Raw genomic sequence first — 17,399 nt, 5'->3', positions numbered from 1 at the left:
CCATGGGGCAGTCCCCTGAGTCAGGAAGCAGCTCTTACCTAGGATTGAAGAACACCTGAAGGGGAATGGAGACTGGGGGTGCATTGGTGGGTCGGGCCTCCAGCAGCCCACTGCCTGGGGAGACCCCAAAGGCTTCATCTTCCCTAGCTGGTTCCTCCGGTCCTACGTTGAGAAGAAAGGAGGCCACAGGCTGTCCAGATGTTGTCCCCCAGACTAGCCAGCCTCTCAGGTGTCACTGCGGTCCTTCCAGCAACCCCGGGCAGAGCAACCAGGAACTGGAGGACTGGTGGGCTCCAGGTCTGTCGGGTCAACCAGTCCTAGGGAGCCAGTCTGCATGGACGGGACCCCCACCACCACCCCCCAGTCTGTCTTAGGGGTCTTGCTCAGTCCCATCAAGGAGCAGCAGGATGAAAACATACCCATCAGCGCTGTCCAGTAGCTCAGGCAGTCACTGAGGTTCATCAGGTAGACCTCCCGGGTGTGCTGCTGGTTCACGAAGCAGGTCCCGAAGTCTACCCAGCTGGTGGAGAGCTGGAGCATGGGCACGGCCACAACTGCCCGCAGGGGGACCTCCTGGGGGCCCGAGCCCACGACTCAGTGAGGGATGACGCATCCTTGCCCACTGGGGTAGTGCTCTGAACTGGGGTCCTGGGACACAGGGAAACCCACTGCCCCCGAGGACTGACACTTCTGAACACGCCACCAGAGCCAGAGGGGCGGGTGGAATTCTGCAGGGCCGGAAGGACACCCCGGCTTCCCTGCCAGCCTCCCGCCGAGGGAGCTCATGCTCTGCTCCCAGTTGATAGGTCAGTCAGCCATCCACCCCACAAGACCTCTGTCACCTTCCTTGTCTCCCTCCTCCTTTGGGGTCCAAGGCACACCCCTCAACCCATTAGACCCTGAACCAAGTGGCTTGAGGCCCCTCGGAAGTCCAGGGATCACTCAGGCACTACCGTGGTCCACTTCTCTTTGGCCCCAGCTGCTGCCAGGTCCCAGGCTGCAGGGCCCCACTAGCCTGCTCTGCTTCTGGTCTCTCTGGCTTCTCATAAGGTCTGTCCTTTAGCTCCCTACTTGCAGCCCCAGCTAGGCCCCTGTGACTCTCAACTCCACACTGACCGGTGTGTGACCTGCTCATGGTGTTCAAAGCCCTACAGGAGTGAAGCAGACTCCCTCACAGCTTCCTCAGCTGCCCGCTGTCCCCACCAATGAGGCCATACCCTAGGTCTCTCTATGTAATTTCCGTGTTCTCTTGATTAAATAGGAAACAGGCTTTACCTGCCACCTCCTCCAGGGAGCACCTCGGGTCTCCCCCTCCAGTCCCTCCCCCTTGGTCCGGGGTACCATCTTCCTCCCCAGAGGGTGGAAACGGCAGGAGGGAGCTTAGAACATGCCTGAACGGTCTGGTTGGTGAAGCCCAGGAGCAGGTTCCCTGTGAACACCATCTGTTTCTCCCCCTTCTTATTCTGTTGAATGTCCACTCCAGGCAGCATCTGGTCTGCTGGGAGCTTCTGGTAGGACAGCAGTTCCAGGGAGAGTGAGAAGGACACATCCACCTGAGCAGATGTGGACATGGTGTCACCCCAGGTTCCTGAAGGCAGGCAGCCTGCTGGTCTGGTCAGGTCCTGTTCAGCCCTAGCTTATGGGGCCTGTGGAGCACTGAGTGTCCCAGTTGCCCAGCACACAGCTCGGCAGTACCCCCGTGTGCAGCATGTGGTCCCCAAACCCTGCACTGGCCTGCTGTGTACCCAGCACCTAGTCAGCACAGACAAGCCTTCCTTGTCCTCGGGAGTCTGCTGGAGGGGATAGAGCAAGGAACCTGCCCTTCTCACTTAGGGCGACCTGGGCTGAGGTTGTGTATGGACCAAGGAAAGACTGTTTTTATCCTGAGGACATGAGGGGCCTGTTAGGATCTGAAAATGAGACATCCAAGGCAGCTTTTCCTTCCACAGAACCTCTGGCTGCTGTGGGGGCTGTGGAGTAATTCTCTTGGACACTGTAAAGATTTGTCACTCCAACTGGTTTAATAAAACACTGATTGGCTAGTAGCTGTGTAGGAAGTTAGGCGGGAAAGTCAAACTGAGAATGATGGGAAGAAGGAGGAGGAGTCACTAGTCTCCAGGCAGATGCAGAGGAAGTAAGATGAGAATGCCATACTGAGAAAAGGTACCGAGTGAGAGCTAGTTAGTTATAAGCCTGAGCTACCAGCCAAGCATTTATAAGTAATATTAAGCTTCTGAGTCAATTATTGGGAAGCGGCTGCTGGGTATTTGGGAGTTGCTGGCAGGACAGAGACCTCCTCTGGCTACAGTGGGGAATAATTGGGCTGTGGAACATGAGTGGGCTGAGAACAGCTGACCAGAGACTGGAACTCAGGCCAAACAGAGTGGGGCTTGGGCTCTTAGCCCTCAAGACAACTCCATGGTAGCTCATCAGAATCAGTATTTGCTACTAGTATTCCTGGGCCTCGGCTCTGACTGTCACAGGGCAAGCTCTGACTGAAGGTGGTCTGGGAGCTTCTACTTGTCCCAAGCGTTCTAAAGGCTGGTTTTCCCTGGCTTGGAAACCACCATCGAGGGCCAAGATGAGAAAGGCTGGTAGCAGTGCCAAGTCGTCCTGGGGTGGAGTTCAGAGCTTTGGTGGGTGAGAGCGGCTGCTAGGGTAAATGCCACCACATGGGGCATGACGTGACAGTGGTGAGTTCAGATTTACAGGGTGTGTTTAGATCTAGAGCTGAAAGAGTTCAGGTCAGGAGCCAGATGCCCAGGTACCATCCAACTGCACCAGAAGAAAGTGCAAGTTTCCTTTTTTTTGTGGGAGCATCTGGGTCACCCCAAGCCTCCTGTGTAGTTGTAGTGGGATGGACCCTCCTCGCCCTGCGCTCTCAGCAGGGAGCCCAGGCAGAGGTCAGGAGAGCTCGCTCGTGCCACCTGCAGCGTGGGGTCTGTGGGCTCCCCACCTCCACAAGCAAGGTCTGGAAAGTCCTGCCAGTAACACATGCAGGCTGTCATGGCAGACACATCTGCACATGTGTGCTACTCAGTGAGATCCTGGAGGAGCCGGACGAGCTGACCCAAAATGTGCAGAGTAGGACAGGCACTGAGTGCAGCTCTCCAGACCATCAACAGAAGGGGTGAGGGGCTGCAAGGAGTGGGGGAAGAGGGCCTTGCAAGGCAGGATGGGAGGTGGGAGATGGTGAGGCTGTGTTTTTGTGCTGTCCGTCCTGGACAAGCCTGTGCTTACCCAGGGAGCCACTATTTAAAGGGTTGCGCACATGCCCTATGTCTGCAAAGCCCATTTCAGGTACCTCAACCCAAGGAGGCAGAAGTTACCATCAAGGCCCTGGCATTCCCAGGGCAATCCCACCTTTGAAAATCCAGGCTCCTCCACAGCCTATGCTCTGAGTGATTTACATTCATGGCAGTCCAGCTGTGGGTGGCCCCAAGCCAAAGCATTAAACCTTGAGCCAAAGGGCACGTGAGAAGGGATGGGGCATGGTATGAAGTGGGGGTGCTCACCAGTATGCACTGGCCTCCACCAGGCCATCAGTGGTGGTACACAGGGACACAAGCTGGAGGGTCTGGATGTGTTTCTGGAATGCATGTGGCTATTTGCAATAGGTCTATCTGTATATAACCTGTGCAGAGGGACTATGTATGTTGAAAGGGACATGTCTGGGTCATGGACCTATGACGGTCCATTTGTACCTGGTGCCCAGATGTGAGCAGGATACGTGTATGTGTTGCCTGTAGAGGTGGGGAGGGAGATGGCGCACCCCCGCACTGACCAGAATGTTCTCCTGTGGGCGGAGTATCAGCTGCTGGCCTGAGGAGGCCATCTCCTCTTCACACTGCTGACGACAGGCTCTGTTGTCCCACCTGGCCCCACCTTGAGAAATGAAGAAGGGCTTGGAGACCAGGACCCGGAAGTAGTGCAGGATTTCCGTGGTGTTGATCAGTTTCAGATGGCGGGTGGTAGGCCAGTCACTCAGCACCTAGGGCCATGGGTGGAGGAGGGGCATGGTGCATCAATCCTACTCCTCACACCATGACTCTGGGAAAGAGACTCAAGACTCGAAAGGGCCTGTGCCTCAGGACGCACAGGCACATGGGAGGTCCAAGTCCTTTAACTGGTTCGGGGTGACAGCATACTTACCCCACAGCAGGGATTTTTCGGGATGAGGTCACTGGCCTGGCACCGGAATTCCAAGTAACCACTGCTGTCCAGCTGGGCTTTCAGCCTGCACAGTGACAGGCATGCTCGGGCAGCCAGGATCTGGGTCCTCCGGCATCACCTCCCTGTCCCTGCTTTCTCCTCTTCCCTTCCATTCCTGTCCTTTGGCTTTGAGAACCCCACCAGTGAAATGAGGTTCCTCTCTCAAAGGGATGGGGGTGGGGGGGAGATCCAGTTGACTCACTGTGCATGTCTTATGTGGCCATTCATCTCTAGTCTCAGGGGGCCCACAGCAAAGTCCTGAAGGCGACACATTCGGCCTGGAATCTCTCTGTCTGTCTGCAGAGCCCAATCCATCAGAGATCACTGGTGGTCCCAGGGCTGAGCAGGCAGTGTGACTCCCAGGGGAGAGGAGGTGGCCATGGCACCCTCGCCCCAGGTGGGAAGGCTCACCTCCTTGTCCAAGCTCATGAAGCCCAGGGCATAGCCAGTGCACTCCACCTTGTGTAGGACGTCAAGACCGAGCACCATGGGAGTGAAGGAGATGTAGATGGTGCTGTTGCCTCCAGCTGGGATGACCTAGCAGGAATGCAGCAGCCTCAGCCCTGCCCCATGTTCACTGGCAAGCCAGGGCAGCTCCACCAATGAGCACCTACCCCTGCCTACTCACCACCTGCCTGGGGCTGATGCGGTACGTGCTGGAGGGCGCTCCCTCATGCTCCTGCAGGATGACTGAGATGATCTGTTCTTCAGTCCTGGTACCACTACTGCAGTTACCCTGTTACCAACGAGACCCTGCCACTCACGTGGGCTCAACTGACCCGGGCCACATCTCACATGCCCTGGACTCTGGCTCACCGATGAGGGGACTGCATGGCTAGACGCAGACGTATTGGAGGGAGTTGGGGACTGTGGTGAGCTGCCCTCAGAGCGACACACGAGCTCATTCCCAGCTTGGTCCCGCAGTGGGAAGGGTGGCCCATAAAACACAAGCAGCTCCAGCAGTCTGTCCTCCTTTTGTTCTGGGAGATAGGTCTCCCAGTCTAGACGGATGTCTGGGAAAGCATGAAGGAGAAAGAAGAGTGGGTGGCCGCCTCCTGGCCCCCACCTCCCTCTTCTCCCATACTCACGATTTTTAATAATGCCACAGGTTTAGAAAGTAGTTCTTGGGGATGGGAAGATGGCTCAGTTGGTCAAGTGTTTGCTGTGTGAGCTGGTTAGTTTCTGTCAACTTGTCCCAAACTAGAGGTGCTTGGGAAGAGGAACCCCCAGTTGAGAAATCGCCTCTGTCAGTTTGGCCTATGGGCATGTCTATGGGGAATTTTCTTGGTGAATGATTGATGTGGGAGGGCCGGGCCCACCATGGGCAAGGTCACCCCTGGGCAGGTGGTCCTGGGGGGTATAAGATCACAAGCTGAATAAGCCAAGAGGAGCAAGCCTGTAAGCAGCACCCCTCGCACTCTCTGCTTCGGTCCCTGCCTTGAGTCTCTGCCCTGCCTTTCCTTGGTGGCAGACTGTAAACTGTAAGGTGAAATCAACCCTCTCCTTCCTAAGTTGATTTTTCTTTTCATGGGGTTTTTGTCACCGCAGCAGAGAGCGAACTGGGACACACTGCACACACGAGGACTTGAGTTTGGATCAAGAATCACATGAAAAGCTGGATGTGAAAGCACACACTTGTAATCCCATCTCTGAGGAGATAGAGACAGGCCTGGGGGCTGCTGAGCCAGTCTAGGCTACCTACTGAGTCCTGGGACAGTAACAGATCCCTTATCAAGCAGTGAAGTGGATGGCACCTAAGGAGCAATCTCTATGGCTGGCTTCTGGCTTCTCCACATGTGAACACACTCGTGTGAGCACACTTGTGTGAGCACACCTGAACACACATGCACTCATACACATAAATGAGCACACGCAACAGACACACACAGGAACACAGTAGTTCTTCCCAGGATTCTGGCACCTAGCTCAGTTACTCGAAGCTCTCACGGTTGGTCATGAGACCAGTCGTCATGTCCAAACCCTGGCAAGGCTCTCTCTGCTTCCTGCAGCGTCCTGTCTCTGGTTTGTCTTTGACGGCTGGCTCTCCAAGTCCCACACTTTGCACCTTCTCCACACACGTCCATCATTCCCGGTCTGTTATCATTTCCTCTCCTTTGTGGCTATCTTCCCAGGAACTCCCTACCTCCCTTTGTACCCCCATCCTTCTATCCCTAAGGCAAAGCCGAACTCTGGATGAACCACCTGCATCATCCTTCTAGATAGCACTGGTTAAGTCCTCCAAGCTGAAGAGAGTGCACCTCATTGCTCCCCGAATCTGGGCTGCCTCATTGCCTTCTTTCCTGCACACCTGCTCTCTCCTCTGACACCTCCTATGAATCCCATCATTCCCGGTGGTGGTTTCACTTCATCTGCCAGAAGTGCGGCCCAGACCATACCTGTCTGCCATCCTGCTCCTGCCTAGCAGTGACCGCCAAGTGCAGGGCCCTCTGTCCTTGACTCCACCTAGCTGCTTCCTAACTGCACTAGGGCTAGTTTAGACTTCTCCCATCACGCAAAAGTTTCCCTCGGCCACATCAGCTCCTTGGCTGTGCCATACATCCTCTCCACAGCAGGATACCAGGACCAATTATCCAGTGACCTCCTCAGGTGTCAATTAGCATGGACTTTCTGGATCTCCAGCGTCACTGGTCCTGGCACTGAGGAATGCCTCAGGACCCTCCCAAAGCTCTTGATCTTGTCTCTCCTGTCCACCTGCTGTCTGCTTTTTCTCAAGTCATAATGACCTCCTGAACAATGTGCAGAGATCTTGAGTGGTAAGGAAGGAAACCTGAGGGAGAAGGGAATCCAGAGTAAGGCTGGGAAGAGCTGGGCTTGTGACACAGGCCTGTGATCCCTACCCAGTTCAGGGCTTTCCTGAGTAAGTTCAAGGGCAGCCTAGGCAACTTAGTGGGACCTTGTCTCTAGCATGAGTGACATCCAATCAACTTCCTACAACTGCAGAACCAACCAAAGGGGAAAAAATCCCACAGACAAGGTCATCTCAGGATTGTCCAAAGCTTAGCCTCCTGTTGTTTACCAAAGCCACATGTCACAGGAGAGGACAGACTCCTAAAATTGTCCTCTGCCCCCCCCCACTCCTCCTGTCCCACATGACCCTTCTCACACACACAAATAAACATATTTAATTTTAAAACTTAAAAACAAAAACAAATCATATCAAAGTGATAGCAAGTTAGTGACACTCATGTGACCCAGGCCAGCTATGTTCACGTGACCCAGGCCAACAATGTTCCCACAAAGCGAGGGGTCTCCAAAGCATGACAGCATTAGACTAAAGAGGCCAGAGAGGAAAGAAGAAGGAGGGATGAGAGAAGGCTCCAGCATGTGTGCAGAAGAGCCAGTACTAATGAGAGCCCTCAGTACCTGCCCTGATCTAGTCTGAAGACTAGCAGTTGAATCTACGCACACCATGCTCAGTCCAGTCACTTTATTGTTCTAAGTCGGTTCTCATTCTTAGCCCTCTCATGCCTGACTCCTCACATTTCACCCCCAAGACTCCTTGCAATCTTAAGAAAAGTTTCAAAATCCTCAAAGTCATAGCTCATTCCTAGAATAGACGATAAGGAACAGAGCCATTACCGTGGTAACCCAAGGTTCCAAGGTCTCAGGACCAGAGTGAGGGGGCACAGTGCTCTGAGACATAGCTTTTTTATCAGCAGATTTGGCAAGTGAAGAATTGGCAGGCTTTCCTTAGGGTATTTTGTGTTAGTAACCTTGGTAGACACATGCAACTCTGACCTTGTGCATAACTGTAAAGTTTTACATTTATGATCTATTTACAAAGGCCTTTAGTTTGAACTTGCTCTGAGGTAAAAATGAGCTAAATGCGTGCAGTTTGTGTTAGACTGAGGAGAGATTATTTTCTGTGTTAGTCTGAGCAAAAGGAACAAGGCAGGCTTTAAGTGTCTACAGTCTGGTGGGACAATGGATCTGGCTATGAAGCATCTCCTAGTATATTTTCCATATATCAAAATGATACAGCTAAGTGAAAAGTCTTCTTCCTGACCACCCACAGATTTATGTGCCCATAAGATTGAGATGTAATATGAGATTGCATATACACATTTTATGAAAATACATGGTAATGGAGAGATATCATAGCTGTTATTGCACAAGAAGTTTACAACGAGATACAGTCGATTCATTCAAAAGGCAATAACTCTGGGGGGCTGGAGAGATGGCTCAACCGTTAAGAGCACTGGCTGTTCTTCCAGAGGTCCTGAGTTCAATTCCCAGCAACCACATGGTGGCTCACAACCATCTGTAGTGAGATCTGGTGCCCTCTTCTGACCTGCAGGGATACACTGTATACATAATAAATAAATAAATCTTTTTTAAAAAGTCAATAACTCCAACACACCTTGAAGATGGCTTCGTCCTCTACCAGAACCCTTGGTTCTGATAGGTTGACCTTCTGAACACTAGTTGTCACCTGCTGTATACTCCCATGGCTTTTTGCCACCAGCAACTCTCAATACAGTACTCAAGTGCAGCTAATGATAGAGCAGCTGAAAATACAATCCAAATCTATTGGGAATACGAGGGGGACATGATTTCAGGACATGGTGAGAGTGGAGGTGGTATCACGCCCTTCAGAACAGTGGGTCCCATGAGGAGCAGGTCCAGAGCCCTGCTTCTCACTGCGGCTGTGCCTTCCTGAGACTGCCCGGAGAGTTTAAAACCTCTGGTTTCTGAGTTGTTCACATCTCTCCCTTAAATCACCGCATGCATCCCTACCAAGTGTCCCCCAGAAGGAAGTTCAGAGGCTCCTTGAAGGCCCACAGCACTTGGTCACACTGCCATCAGGGTGGAAGCCATGGGGCACAAACCCTTTTTTCCTGTTCTCTCAGTATCCCCACCCCTGTGGACGGCACCTGCTGTGTAACTCGGGTATTGCTGGCTGAAGGACTGAGAAAAGAGGCCCTGGATGTGTCTGTCCCCAGGCACAGTGACCCTGGGCACACAAAGTTAAGCAAGAATGAGTCCCATCCTCAAGGATGGAAGTCCCTCCCTCTCGCTTAAGCCTGAACTCACACAATCCCATCTCTACTTCAGACCTCTGCGTCTGTCTCAAGAGCACCAAGCCCCTTGGACTCCTGGGTGCTGTTTGTACCTGACAGTTCTTTCAAGGCCACCTCCTCTCCCTGCCAGACACACCATCCTGACCATCACGAGCAACTCACCACAGGGACTGAAGTTATACAGACGGAGGTTTCTGATGATTGTGTCTCCTCCAGAGATCTGGGTCCCAAACCTGGAGGGAGAGAGCAGCCTGAGCCAGCACACTCAGTATAGACTGTGCGACCTGGGGGGCAGGAGCCCTGTGTGGGCCTTGGGCCAGAGAGGTATCAGCTACCTGTCGTTCATTGCCTCAGGAACACCAAGACCCAGGGCTACAGAATGTTAGCTGAATGGTCACACATGACCCAGCTGCTGACGTTTTGCCTGGGCTCCTCTGATGGATCCTGATGTCAGCCGTAGGGTCTGGAACTGCCTTGGATCACTCTCTGTCCACCTCCCCGCCCCAAAGCCCCCAGAGACACACAAGTGTTAGCACTGTCCCCCGAGGCTTCCCTTCCCCAAGACAGCCCCACCCTGGAGCCTCCTTGTGGGTGGCTCAGGTGGCCCTGAGCCAGCTGGAGAACCAGGAGCCAGCACAGACAACCATGACTAACAGCCAGAGGGTTCTGGGGTCATCGGGAATCAGGGTTCAAGCTGGGTACCTGATGATTGGCTCCTTCTGGAATGGGGCCACACTGTAGCACGTATTCCTCAGGGAGCTGATGGGGCAGCCCACCACGGCCATATACACTGGGATGACAGTTGTTGGCAGGTCCCCCACCTGCAAACACACCAGCTCTTTGTCAATGAGGGCTACTGCATTTCTTTCTTTCTATTTTTTTTCTTTAAGATTTATTTATTATGTATACAGTGTTCTGCATGCATGCCTGCAGGCCAGAAGAGGGCACCAGGTCTCATTATAGATGGTTGTGAGCCACCATGTGGTTGCTGGGAATTGAACTCAGGACCTCTGGAAGAGCAGTCAGTGCTCTTAACCTCTGAGCCATCTCTCCAACCCGCCACTGAATTTCTTTTTGGCAAAGCTCCCACTTGACCAAACAGCCCAGGGTCCCCAGACTTGGTTCCTGTTGAGCCCAGCCTCACTCATTGCCCAGTTCTTAACCCAGACACCCCTAGCCTGGGCTGCCCTTCCTTCCTTCACAGCCCGATACCCTCTACTAATATACTATCAGGTGACTTAGCTCAGTGGTAGAGCGCTTGCCTAGCAAGCACAAGGCCCTGGGTTCAATCCTCAGCTCCAGTTAAAAAAAAGAAAAAAAAAGATGGACTAGCTGCAGGGCCTCTGGCCTCCTGCGGCCCCTTTGTCCAAATACCTTTTAGTTTGTTAAAGACTGTGTGTGTGTGTGTGTGTGTGTGTGTGTGTGTGTGTGTGTGTGTGTGTGTGTAGGCTGCCTAGCAAATGATCAAATGTAGAAAAGCTGGATAAGAGTGCCGTGCTGGAAAGCTGTTACTGTTTTCTCTTGACTCCATGCTGTTCTTTCCAGCCCTCTCCTGGCCTCCTCATGGTGGCCCCAGCCCTGTGTGTCACAGAGATCCAGAAAGTTCTGCCACACAAGAGGGCTCTGCTGGGAGCATCTCGGTCTTGACCCCAGAAGCTGCAGCAGATGTGAGTGAGCAGCACCTGGCAGCAGCTGCATGTGAAGAGCTGAGGGCCACAGCTGGCAGAGAGGAGCCGTGTGCCTACATGCACGTCCTTACCATGCAAAGGAGGTCATCCCAGTACTCGCCCCACATATTGGCACAGGCTGTGATGTCAATACTCAGCTGCTGGTAGGCTCCCAGCATGCCCTGGGAAATGTGGGGCATGAAAGCAGCTCCTTTCCTGTGAGATAGCATGCTCTCCAAAACATCTGGGGAGAAGGACAGGAGGGTCAGGGCCCTGGGCTGAGGGTGAGGGCTAAACCCTCGGGGGTTAGCAACGCTTGGCCCTGGTGGGGCCACTTCACGGCCTCCATCCTGTCAGGAAGCCGGCTGAGACTGGCCCTGCTTGGCCAGCCTCACGTACCTCCTCTGAGGTCAAGCCTTCCCTTGTGAGCTGCCACCAGCCCCAGAACAAAACCACGTCCAATGCCGACTCAGCCATGTTGGAGATGTCACTGAGGAATACGCTGAGAGGGGTGTGTGGTGGTATTGTGTTCCCCAAAATATTGTGCACCTTAATAAACTTATTTGGGGTCAGAGACAGAACAGCCACAATATTAAACATGAGGATAGGCAGTGGTAGCACACGCCTTTAATCCTAGCATTCCAGAGGCAGAGATCCATCTGTTCAAGGATACAGCCAAGCATGGTGACTCATGCCTTTAATCCCAGGGAGTGATGGTAGAAAGCAGAAAGGTATATAAGGCATGAGGGCTAGAAACTAGAAGCAGTTGGCAGGTTAAGTTTTTGGCTGTTTAAGCTTTTAGGCTTTGAAGCAACAGTTCAGCTGAGATTCATTTGGATAAGGACTCAGAGGCTTCCAGTCTCAGGACACAGGATCAGCTGAGGAATTGGCAAGGTGAGGTGGCTGTGGCTTGTTCTGCTTCTCTGATCTTCCAGTATTCACCCCCAATACCTGGTCCAGGTTTGTTTTTATTAATAAGAACTTTTAAGATTCCTGCTACAGGGGTGAGTCTCTGGTTCCCGTTTCCCTCCCTGGCCAGTGCTGGCACCCGAATATGGCATCACATCCTCAGAAGGCCATGTAAAGCCCAACCCTGGCCCTGGCTTGGGCCCAACACCCCCATGTTGGCAGCTCTTACCCAGCTGTTGTTTCTTGGCCAAGTGCTCTTGGATGTGCGCTGTCTTTAGCAGGGTTGGGGGCATGTCAGGGCTTCACAGAGACAGAAAATAGCATCGAAGCAGTCAGTCCTTCCCACAGCCTGAGCCACAGCCCGTGGTAGAAACATCTGGACAGGTGTTCATGGGAAGGTAGTCTGCTCCACTCAAGGGAAGCTGGTTGGATCCCCTTTCCCCACTTTTAAAATTTCTGTTAAATTGAAAATTCTACCACCCAAGGCAACTCTAGCTGCAGGCTGCCCCTAAAGTAACAGAAATTGCCTCCCAGGAAATCCACAGAATGATCTCTGAGCCAGAGATCTGTTATCCCAGAGGCAAACCCAGCTCTGGGTGCCCAGATCTTGGGCACCCTTTGTCACAGGCTCCAGTCTCCCCAGTTACTCCCTGTCTGGCATCAGGATGCATTGACATGCTGGAGCAGAACTAATGGTTTAGATAGCTGTCCTTCCCTTCCCTACGCCGTTCAGCTCAGGCCCATGAGCCAGTGTCCAGGACAACCCCTATTTCTAAGCCCTTACCCCACTCCTCTGTGCCCAGTTCCTCTGTCTAGGAGCCTCTCCCTCATTTACCCAACTTTCCTACCTGGTGTCAGAAACCCTCCACATTTAAGGCCAAGCTGAGAAGGATTCAAATCCTAGCCTCTCCCACAGGTCAGCTTGGGGGTGGGCTGTAAGAACTATCTCCTCTGTGCGTTTACCTACATCTATCTATGAATCACAGACTTGCCCTCCCACACTGATCAGACTCTATCCTTCCAAGCATCTGACCTCATGCCCACTGGGAAATGTCCCAGAAAGAGATTGAGACTTACAGGCTGGTCCTTTTGTTCAGACTGTCCTGGGAACTCCCGAAGTACTCAAACTTGAGGGTAAAAGGGGTCTGTATCGGGGAACAATTCGTCAGGATGAGTTGCCGAGTCACACGGGTCCTCAGTGGCACTTTCGAGCCAAAGTCCAAGCGGAGCTCCTCCGGGTGGCCTGGCCACTGTGTCCTGCTGACAGCAGTGCCCCATGCCATAGGTGCTATGTTATCTACCACTCTTGTTCCAGTGAGCCACCCTGGGTGGGGTGGGGGAGTAGCCCTGAAACCCAGCTTCATATGGACTTCCTCCTCATGGAGGGCCAGACCCGAGGCCCAACCTTCTTGCCAATCTGCAATGCCAGGGGAGTGCTCAAACAGTACAAATTGCCCCTGTGGGGTCAGAATGTTATGGTTCCAAGTTTTGGGGCCTCATGTGGGAAAACCCATGGAGGATCCCCTGTCATCTCCTGCCCGCTTCACAGCATGTACAGAAATGCCACACAGCATGGAGTGGAAGGAGTGGTTTCTGCAGAGACAGCAAGGACCTGTGACAACCTGGTAGCCTTCTCTCAGCTGTAGGAATTTGCTCAGGAGGAGAGGGGACCAGTATCATTGTGCAATGCCAGCCCTTCATGTGGCTTCCCCTGCCCTGGACTCACCTTCCATCAGAGTCCTCCACAGAGACGGTGATGGTCACTCGCAGTCCCAGAGGCTTCCCAGAGATGCCCAGGGCCAGTGGCTTCTCCATGCCTGACACATCACAAGGGAGCGCCAAATCGGTCAGCTTTTCCTGCAGAAATTGATCCACAGGTCAGTTTCAGCGCCAGGACCTCAGAAGATGAGGCCAGATAGTCTTCCACTACCATGACTAAAACATGAAGGCCTTGGCTTCTCTCTAAGGAAAGGCCTCCAGTGATGCAGTGAGCCATCCTGCCAGCTCAGACAAGGCCCTTCCTTAGAGGCTGACCCTCCCTCTAGGTTCATGGATATATGTGTCAGCCCTACATATCTGTATAATCCACAGGAAGGGATAATGGTTAATCTTTGTTGTCAATTTGATGGGATTTAAATCACCATAGAAACAGATGTTTGATATGCCTGTGACGGAGGCAGGTTTAGCTGCGGTGGGAAGACCCGTCCTAAATGTGGGCATACCAGTCTATGGGTGAAAGCCCCAGACTGACCAGGAAGAAATGAGCTGAGCAGCAGCACTCCTCTCTTTGCGCTTCCTGTCTGCAGATGCGATGTGACCAGCCGCCCCCATACTCGGGCAGCCAGCCCTGGCTTCCCCACCGTGATGCCCAAAGCCTCAAACTATGAGCAAAGTAAATCTTTCCTTCTTTAGGTTGCCTTTGCTACACAAGGAGAAAAGCTACTGACCCAGGAGAGCCCTCAAGCAGCTTCCAGGGAGCGGGTCACATTCTTCAACAGGCAGAAGGAAGCTGTTCCAGGCCAGACCTGGGCCTATCTGCCTAGCACCCAAGCACCCAGGTACCCAGGCTCAGGTGTGTGAGAAAGCTCAATGGCACCATGTCTGCCATCAAAGAGTTAGGAGCTGGGCCTGTAAGTCTCTGAAAGCTGGCTTCTGACCTCTACATGCAGTGGCGTGTGTGCACACATTCTTATACACATACCCCCACAATAAACAAACAAGCAAACAAACAAAATGTTACAAGAAAAATAAAGGGGCTGGAGAGATGGCTTAGTGGCTAAGAGCAACGTGGGTTCAATTCCCAGCACCCACATGACAGCACTACTGCCTGTAGCTCCAGTTCCAGGAGACCCGATACCCATGGCAAAACACATTTAATGCACATTAAAAAAAAATTAAAAAAAGAAAAAGAAAGAAGAAACCCTTTTAAAGAGTTGAGGATGTTTCTCTTTCCAGAAAATCCACAGAATTGGCTGGCACCACCCAAACACTGTGCAAGTCCTGCTGTGAAGGCATCGCTCTAGGATACTGCAGGGAGAATCCCAGCCTCTCCTAGGAGGATACCAATCACCTGTTAGCCTCCCCTGTAGCACCCAGAACAGTGCCTGCCTTGAGAAATGGCTTTGCCCTAGGCAAAGTGCACAACTGGACTGCCTGAGGCCACACAATTGCCCAGAGAAGGGTAGGGCTAGTGACAATGTGGTCGGTGGGCCTCAGACCACATCTGACTACTCTGGGCCCTCTGGCCTCAGAAAGTAGGTCCAGAGTGAAAGAGGATGCGAAATGCAAATACATTAGATCTCTTGCCCACTCATGAGGAGCGGGCCTGTGTCCCTCCCAGGAAGCACCAGTGCCAGTGGGTGGATGGGGTACTTCCAGCCACAAGGCACTCCCAAATTGCCTTACTCACCAGTGTGTGAGCTGTAAATTCCAGGTTGAGCTGGCGCTCTTCACTGGGGCCCAGTAGGCCACGTCTAGGAGAGATTGTCACTGTGCACAAGGCTGCTTGAGTCCCCAGGAGCTAGAAGACACAGGATGTCTTATGAGGCTACCAGATGGACCAGGTTCTACACAGAGTGCTAACACAGCAAGCCAGACATGGCTGTCCACTTCAGGAATAAACCACAGAGCCTTCTCTCCTCCCCAAGCATGGAGGACTTCACCTCCCACCATGGAGTTGAACCTTCTCTCCTCCCCAAGCATGGTGGGCTTCACCACCCACCATGGAATTGCCTGGACAAACTGGGCAACCCACTGTGGTGGACAGCAGAAGGCAGCTGCCTTTGATAGAGGATTCTCTCATGGTGCTCAGAGCAAGCTCCCCAGTCAACCATAGGGGTATTGCTATGACTAGGTTCCAAACAGCTGTGCAGACTAGCTATGGGCTGTGCTGGCTGGGCGGTCCCAGCTGTGTTCACCAGGAACTCCTTGGACAGGGAAGTAGAATGTCCTAAAGACGGAGCCATGAAAAGTCAGACAGGATGAACTGCTCCCTACAGAGCCATAGGCTTTGGGAGGGAGGCTGGACATGTTTTCTGGAGGGTGGCCATTCAGGGGTGGGGACCACATGTGTCTCCAAAGCTGGGAGCTACCTACTGCTGCTTGTTCGGGTTCAATCACCTTGCCCCAGTGGAACCGGGTGGGCAGGAGTGTGCCATTGACGAGCACGATGGTTGACTTTGTGGGCACTCCCAGGTAGAGGTTGCTGAACTCCACATGGCTGTTCTGCAGGTACACATGAGGCTGCTGCACCTCCGCGTACACAGGAAGGTAGCTGGAACACAGGAAATCACACAGCACATTGCTCAGAAAAGGAAAGATAAAACTATCCCAATTTACAAATGGCATGAGGATTTGGGGAAGGCCCTGAGGAATCTATTAATATAATAATAATAATAATAATAATAATAATAATAATAATAATAATAATCAAACAAAAGCCAAACCACAACCACCACCACCACCACAACAGAACAGCTAGGAGTTACACAATCATAATTCCAGAACCCAGGAGGCAGAAACAGGAGAGTCCCTGTGAGGTCCACGCCGGCCTGGTCTACAGAAAGCATTTCAGGCAAGCCAGGGCTACACAGTGAGAGCCCATCTCAAGAAAACACAAAACAACAACAAACAAACAAAACTCCTAAAAGACAAGTTTGGCAAAAGCTGCAGCAAAAAATACAAGACCATCATTCAGAACATAACCATATTCTTATTCTTCATCAGTTAACATGTAGAAACAAGCTACTTACATTTTAAATCACTTGAAATATCTGAGAAACTTTAAGAAGAATATTTTGGGTTTAATTCAGAATTGTTACTCACCTCTTCCTATTCCTAACCAAACACAAAAAACTTTCTTCTGTCTCTACCACAAGAATCTAGGTGCTCCTGCCATAGTTAACTTTAACTGTCAATCTGGCATAGCCTAGTCACCTGAGAAGGTGCACTCAGCTGAGGTAATGTCCAGTCAGATTGGCCTGTGGGCCAGTCTGTGGGAGATTGTCTAGATTGTGATGGAAGGAGGAGGGCTCAGCCCACCATGGGCAGCGCCATTCCCTGGGCAGGTGGTCCTGGGCTGCCATGTTAGCTGAGCAAGAGCCTGGGAGGAAATCAGCAGTGTTCCTCCGTGGTTTCTGCTTCTGGTTCCTGCCCTGACTTCCTTAGTGAAGCACTATGACCTGGAAGTGCAAGCCAAATAAATCTTTTGCTCTAAGTTGCTTTTGGTCAGAGTGTTTTGTTGTTTTTGTGTTTTAGAGAGAGGGTTTCTCTGTGTTGCTTGGCTGTCCTGACTGGCCTCAGACTCACAGAGCTCCGCCTGCATCTGCCTCCTGAGTGTTGGGATTGGAAGTATGCATCACCTCTGCCCAGCTGGTCAGAGAGGTTTTTTTTTGTTTTTGTTTTTGTTTTTGTTTTTGTTTTTGTTTTTACTTAAAAAGTGTTTTTATTCATTTTACATACCAACCACAGATCCCCTCTCATCCCTCTTCCCATTCCCCTACCTCCTCCCCACCTCTATCCCCTCTTCCTAAAGGGTAAAGGTCAGAGAGTTTACCACAACACAAAGTAA

At 52.3% G+C, this 17,399-nt stretch overlaps 1 protein-coding gene across 1 annotated transcript in view; it reads right to left on the bottom strand.

Annotated features, from left to right (window-relative positions):
• Dlec1 (DLEC1 cilia and flagella associated protein) overlaps positions 1–17,399 on the bottom strand; it is a 46,244-nt gene that overhangs the window by 1,490 nt on the left and 27,355 nt on the right. The window contains exons 20-36 of the mRNA XM_036193666.1: positions 15,950–16,103; positions 15,240–15,350; positions 13,557–13,687; positions 12,908–13,090; positions 12,060–12,130; positions 11,014–11,165; positions 9,957–10,075; positions 9,417–9,487; positions 5,029–5,225; positions 4,841–4,948; positions 4,624–4,749; positions 4,415–4,509; positions 4,153–4,237; positions 3,785–3,991; positions 1,392–1,553; positions 420–573; positions 39–162 (exon numbers count right to left, since the gene is read on the bottom strand). Coding sequence (XP_036049559.1) covers positions 39–162; positions 420–573; positions 1,392–1,553; positions 3,785–3,991; positions 4,153–4,237; positions 4,415–4,509; positions 4,624–4,749; positions 4,841–4,948; positions 5,029–5,225; positions 9,417–9,487; positions 9,957–10,075; positions 11,014–11,165; positions 12,060–12,130; positions 12,908–13,090; positions 13,557–13,687; positions 15,240–15,350; positions 15,950–16,103 — 2,250 coding nt within the window. The remainder of the gene's footprint in view (positions 1–38; positions 163–419; positions 574–1,391; positions 1,554–3,784; positions 3,992–4,152; positions 4,238–4,414; positions 4,510–4,623; positions 4,750–4,840; positions 4,949–5,028; positions 5,226–9,416; positions 9,488–9,956; positions 10,076–11,013; positions 11,166–12,059; positions 12,131–12,907; positions 13,091–13,556; positions 13,688–15,239; positions 15,351–15,949; positions 16,104–17,399) is intronic.

The sequence above is a fragment of the Onychomys torridus genome, chromosome 7 (assembly GCF_903995425.1).
Source record: "Onychomys torridus chromosome 7, mOncTor1.1, whole genome shotgun sequence".
Classification (NCBI taxonomy): Eukaryota; Metazoa; Chordata; class Mammalia; order Rodentia; family Cricetidae; genus Onychomys; species Onychomys torridus.
Note: the sequence above shows the minus strand (reverse complement) of the source record. Positions and strands in the feature narration are given on the sequence as shown.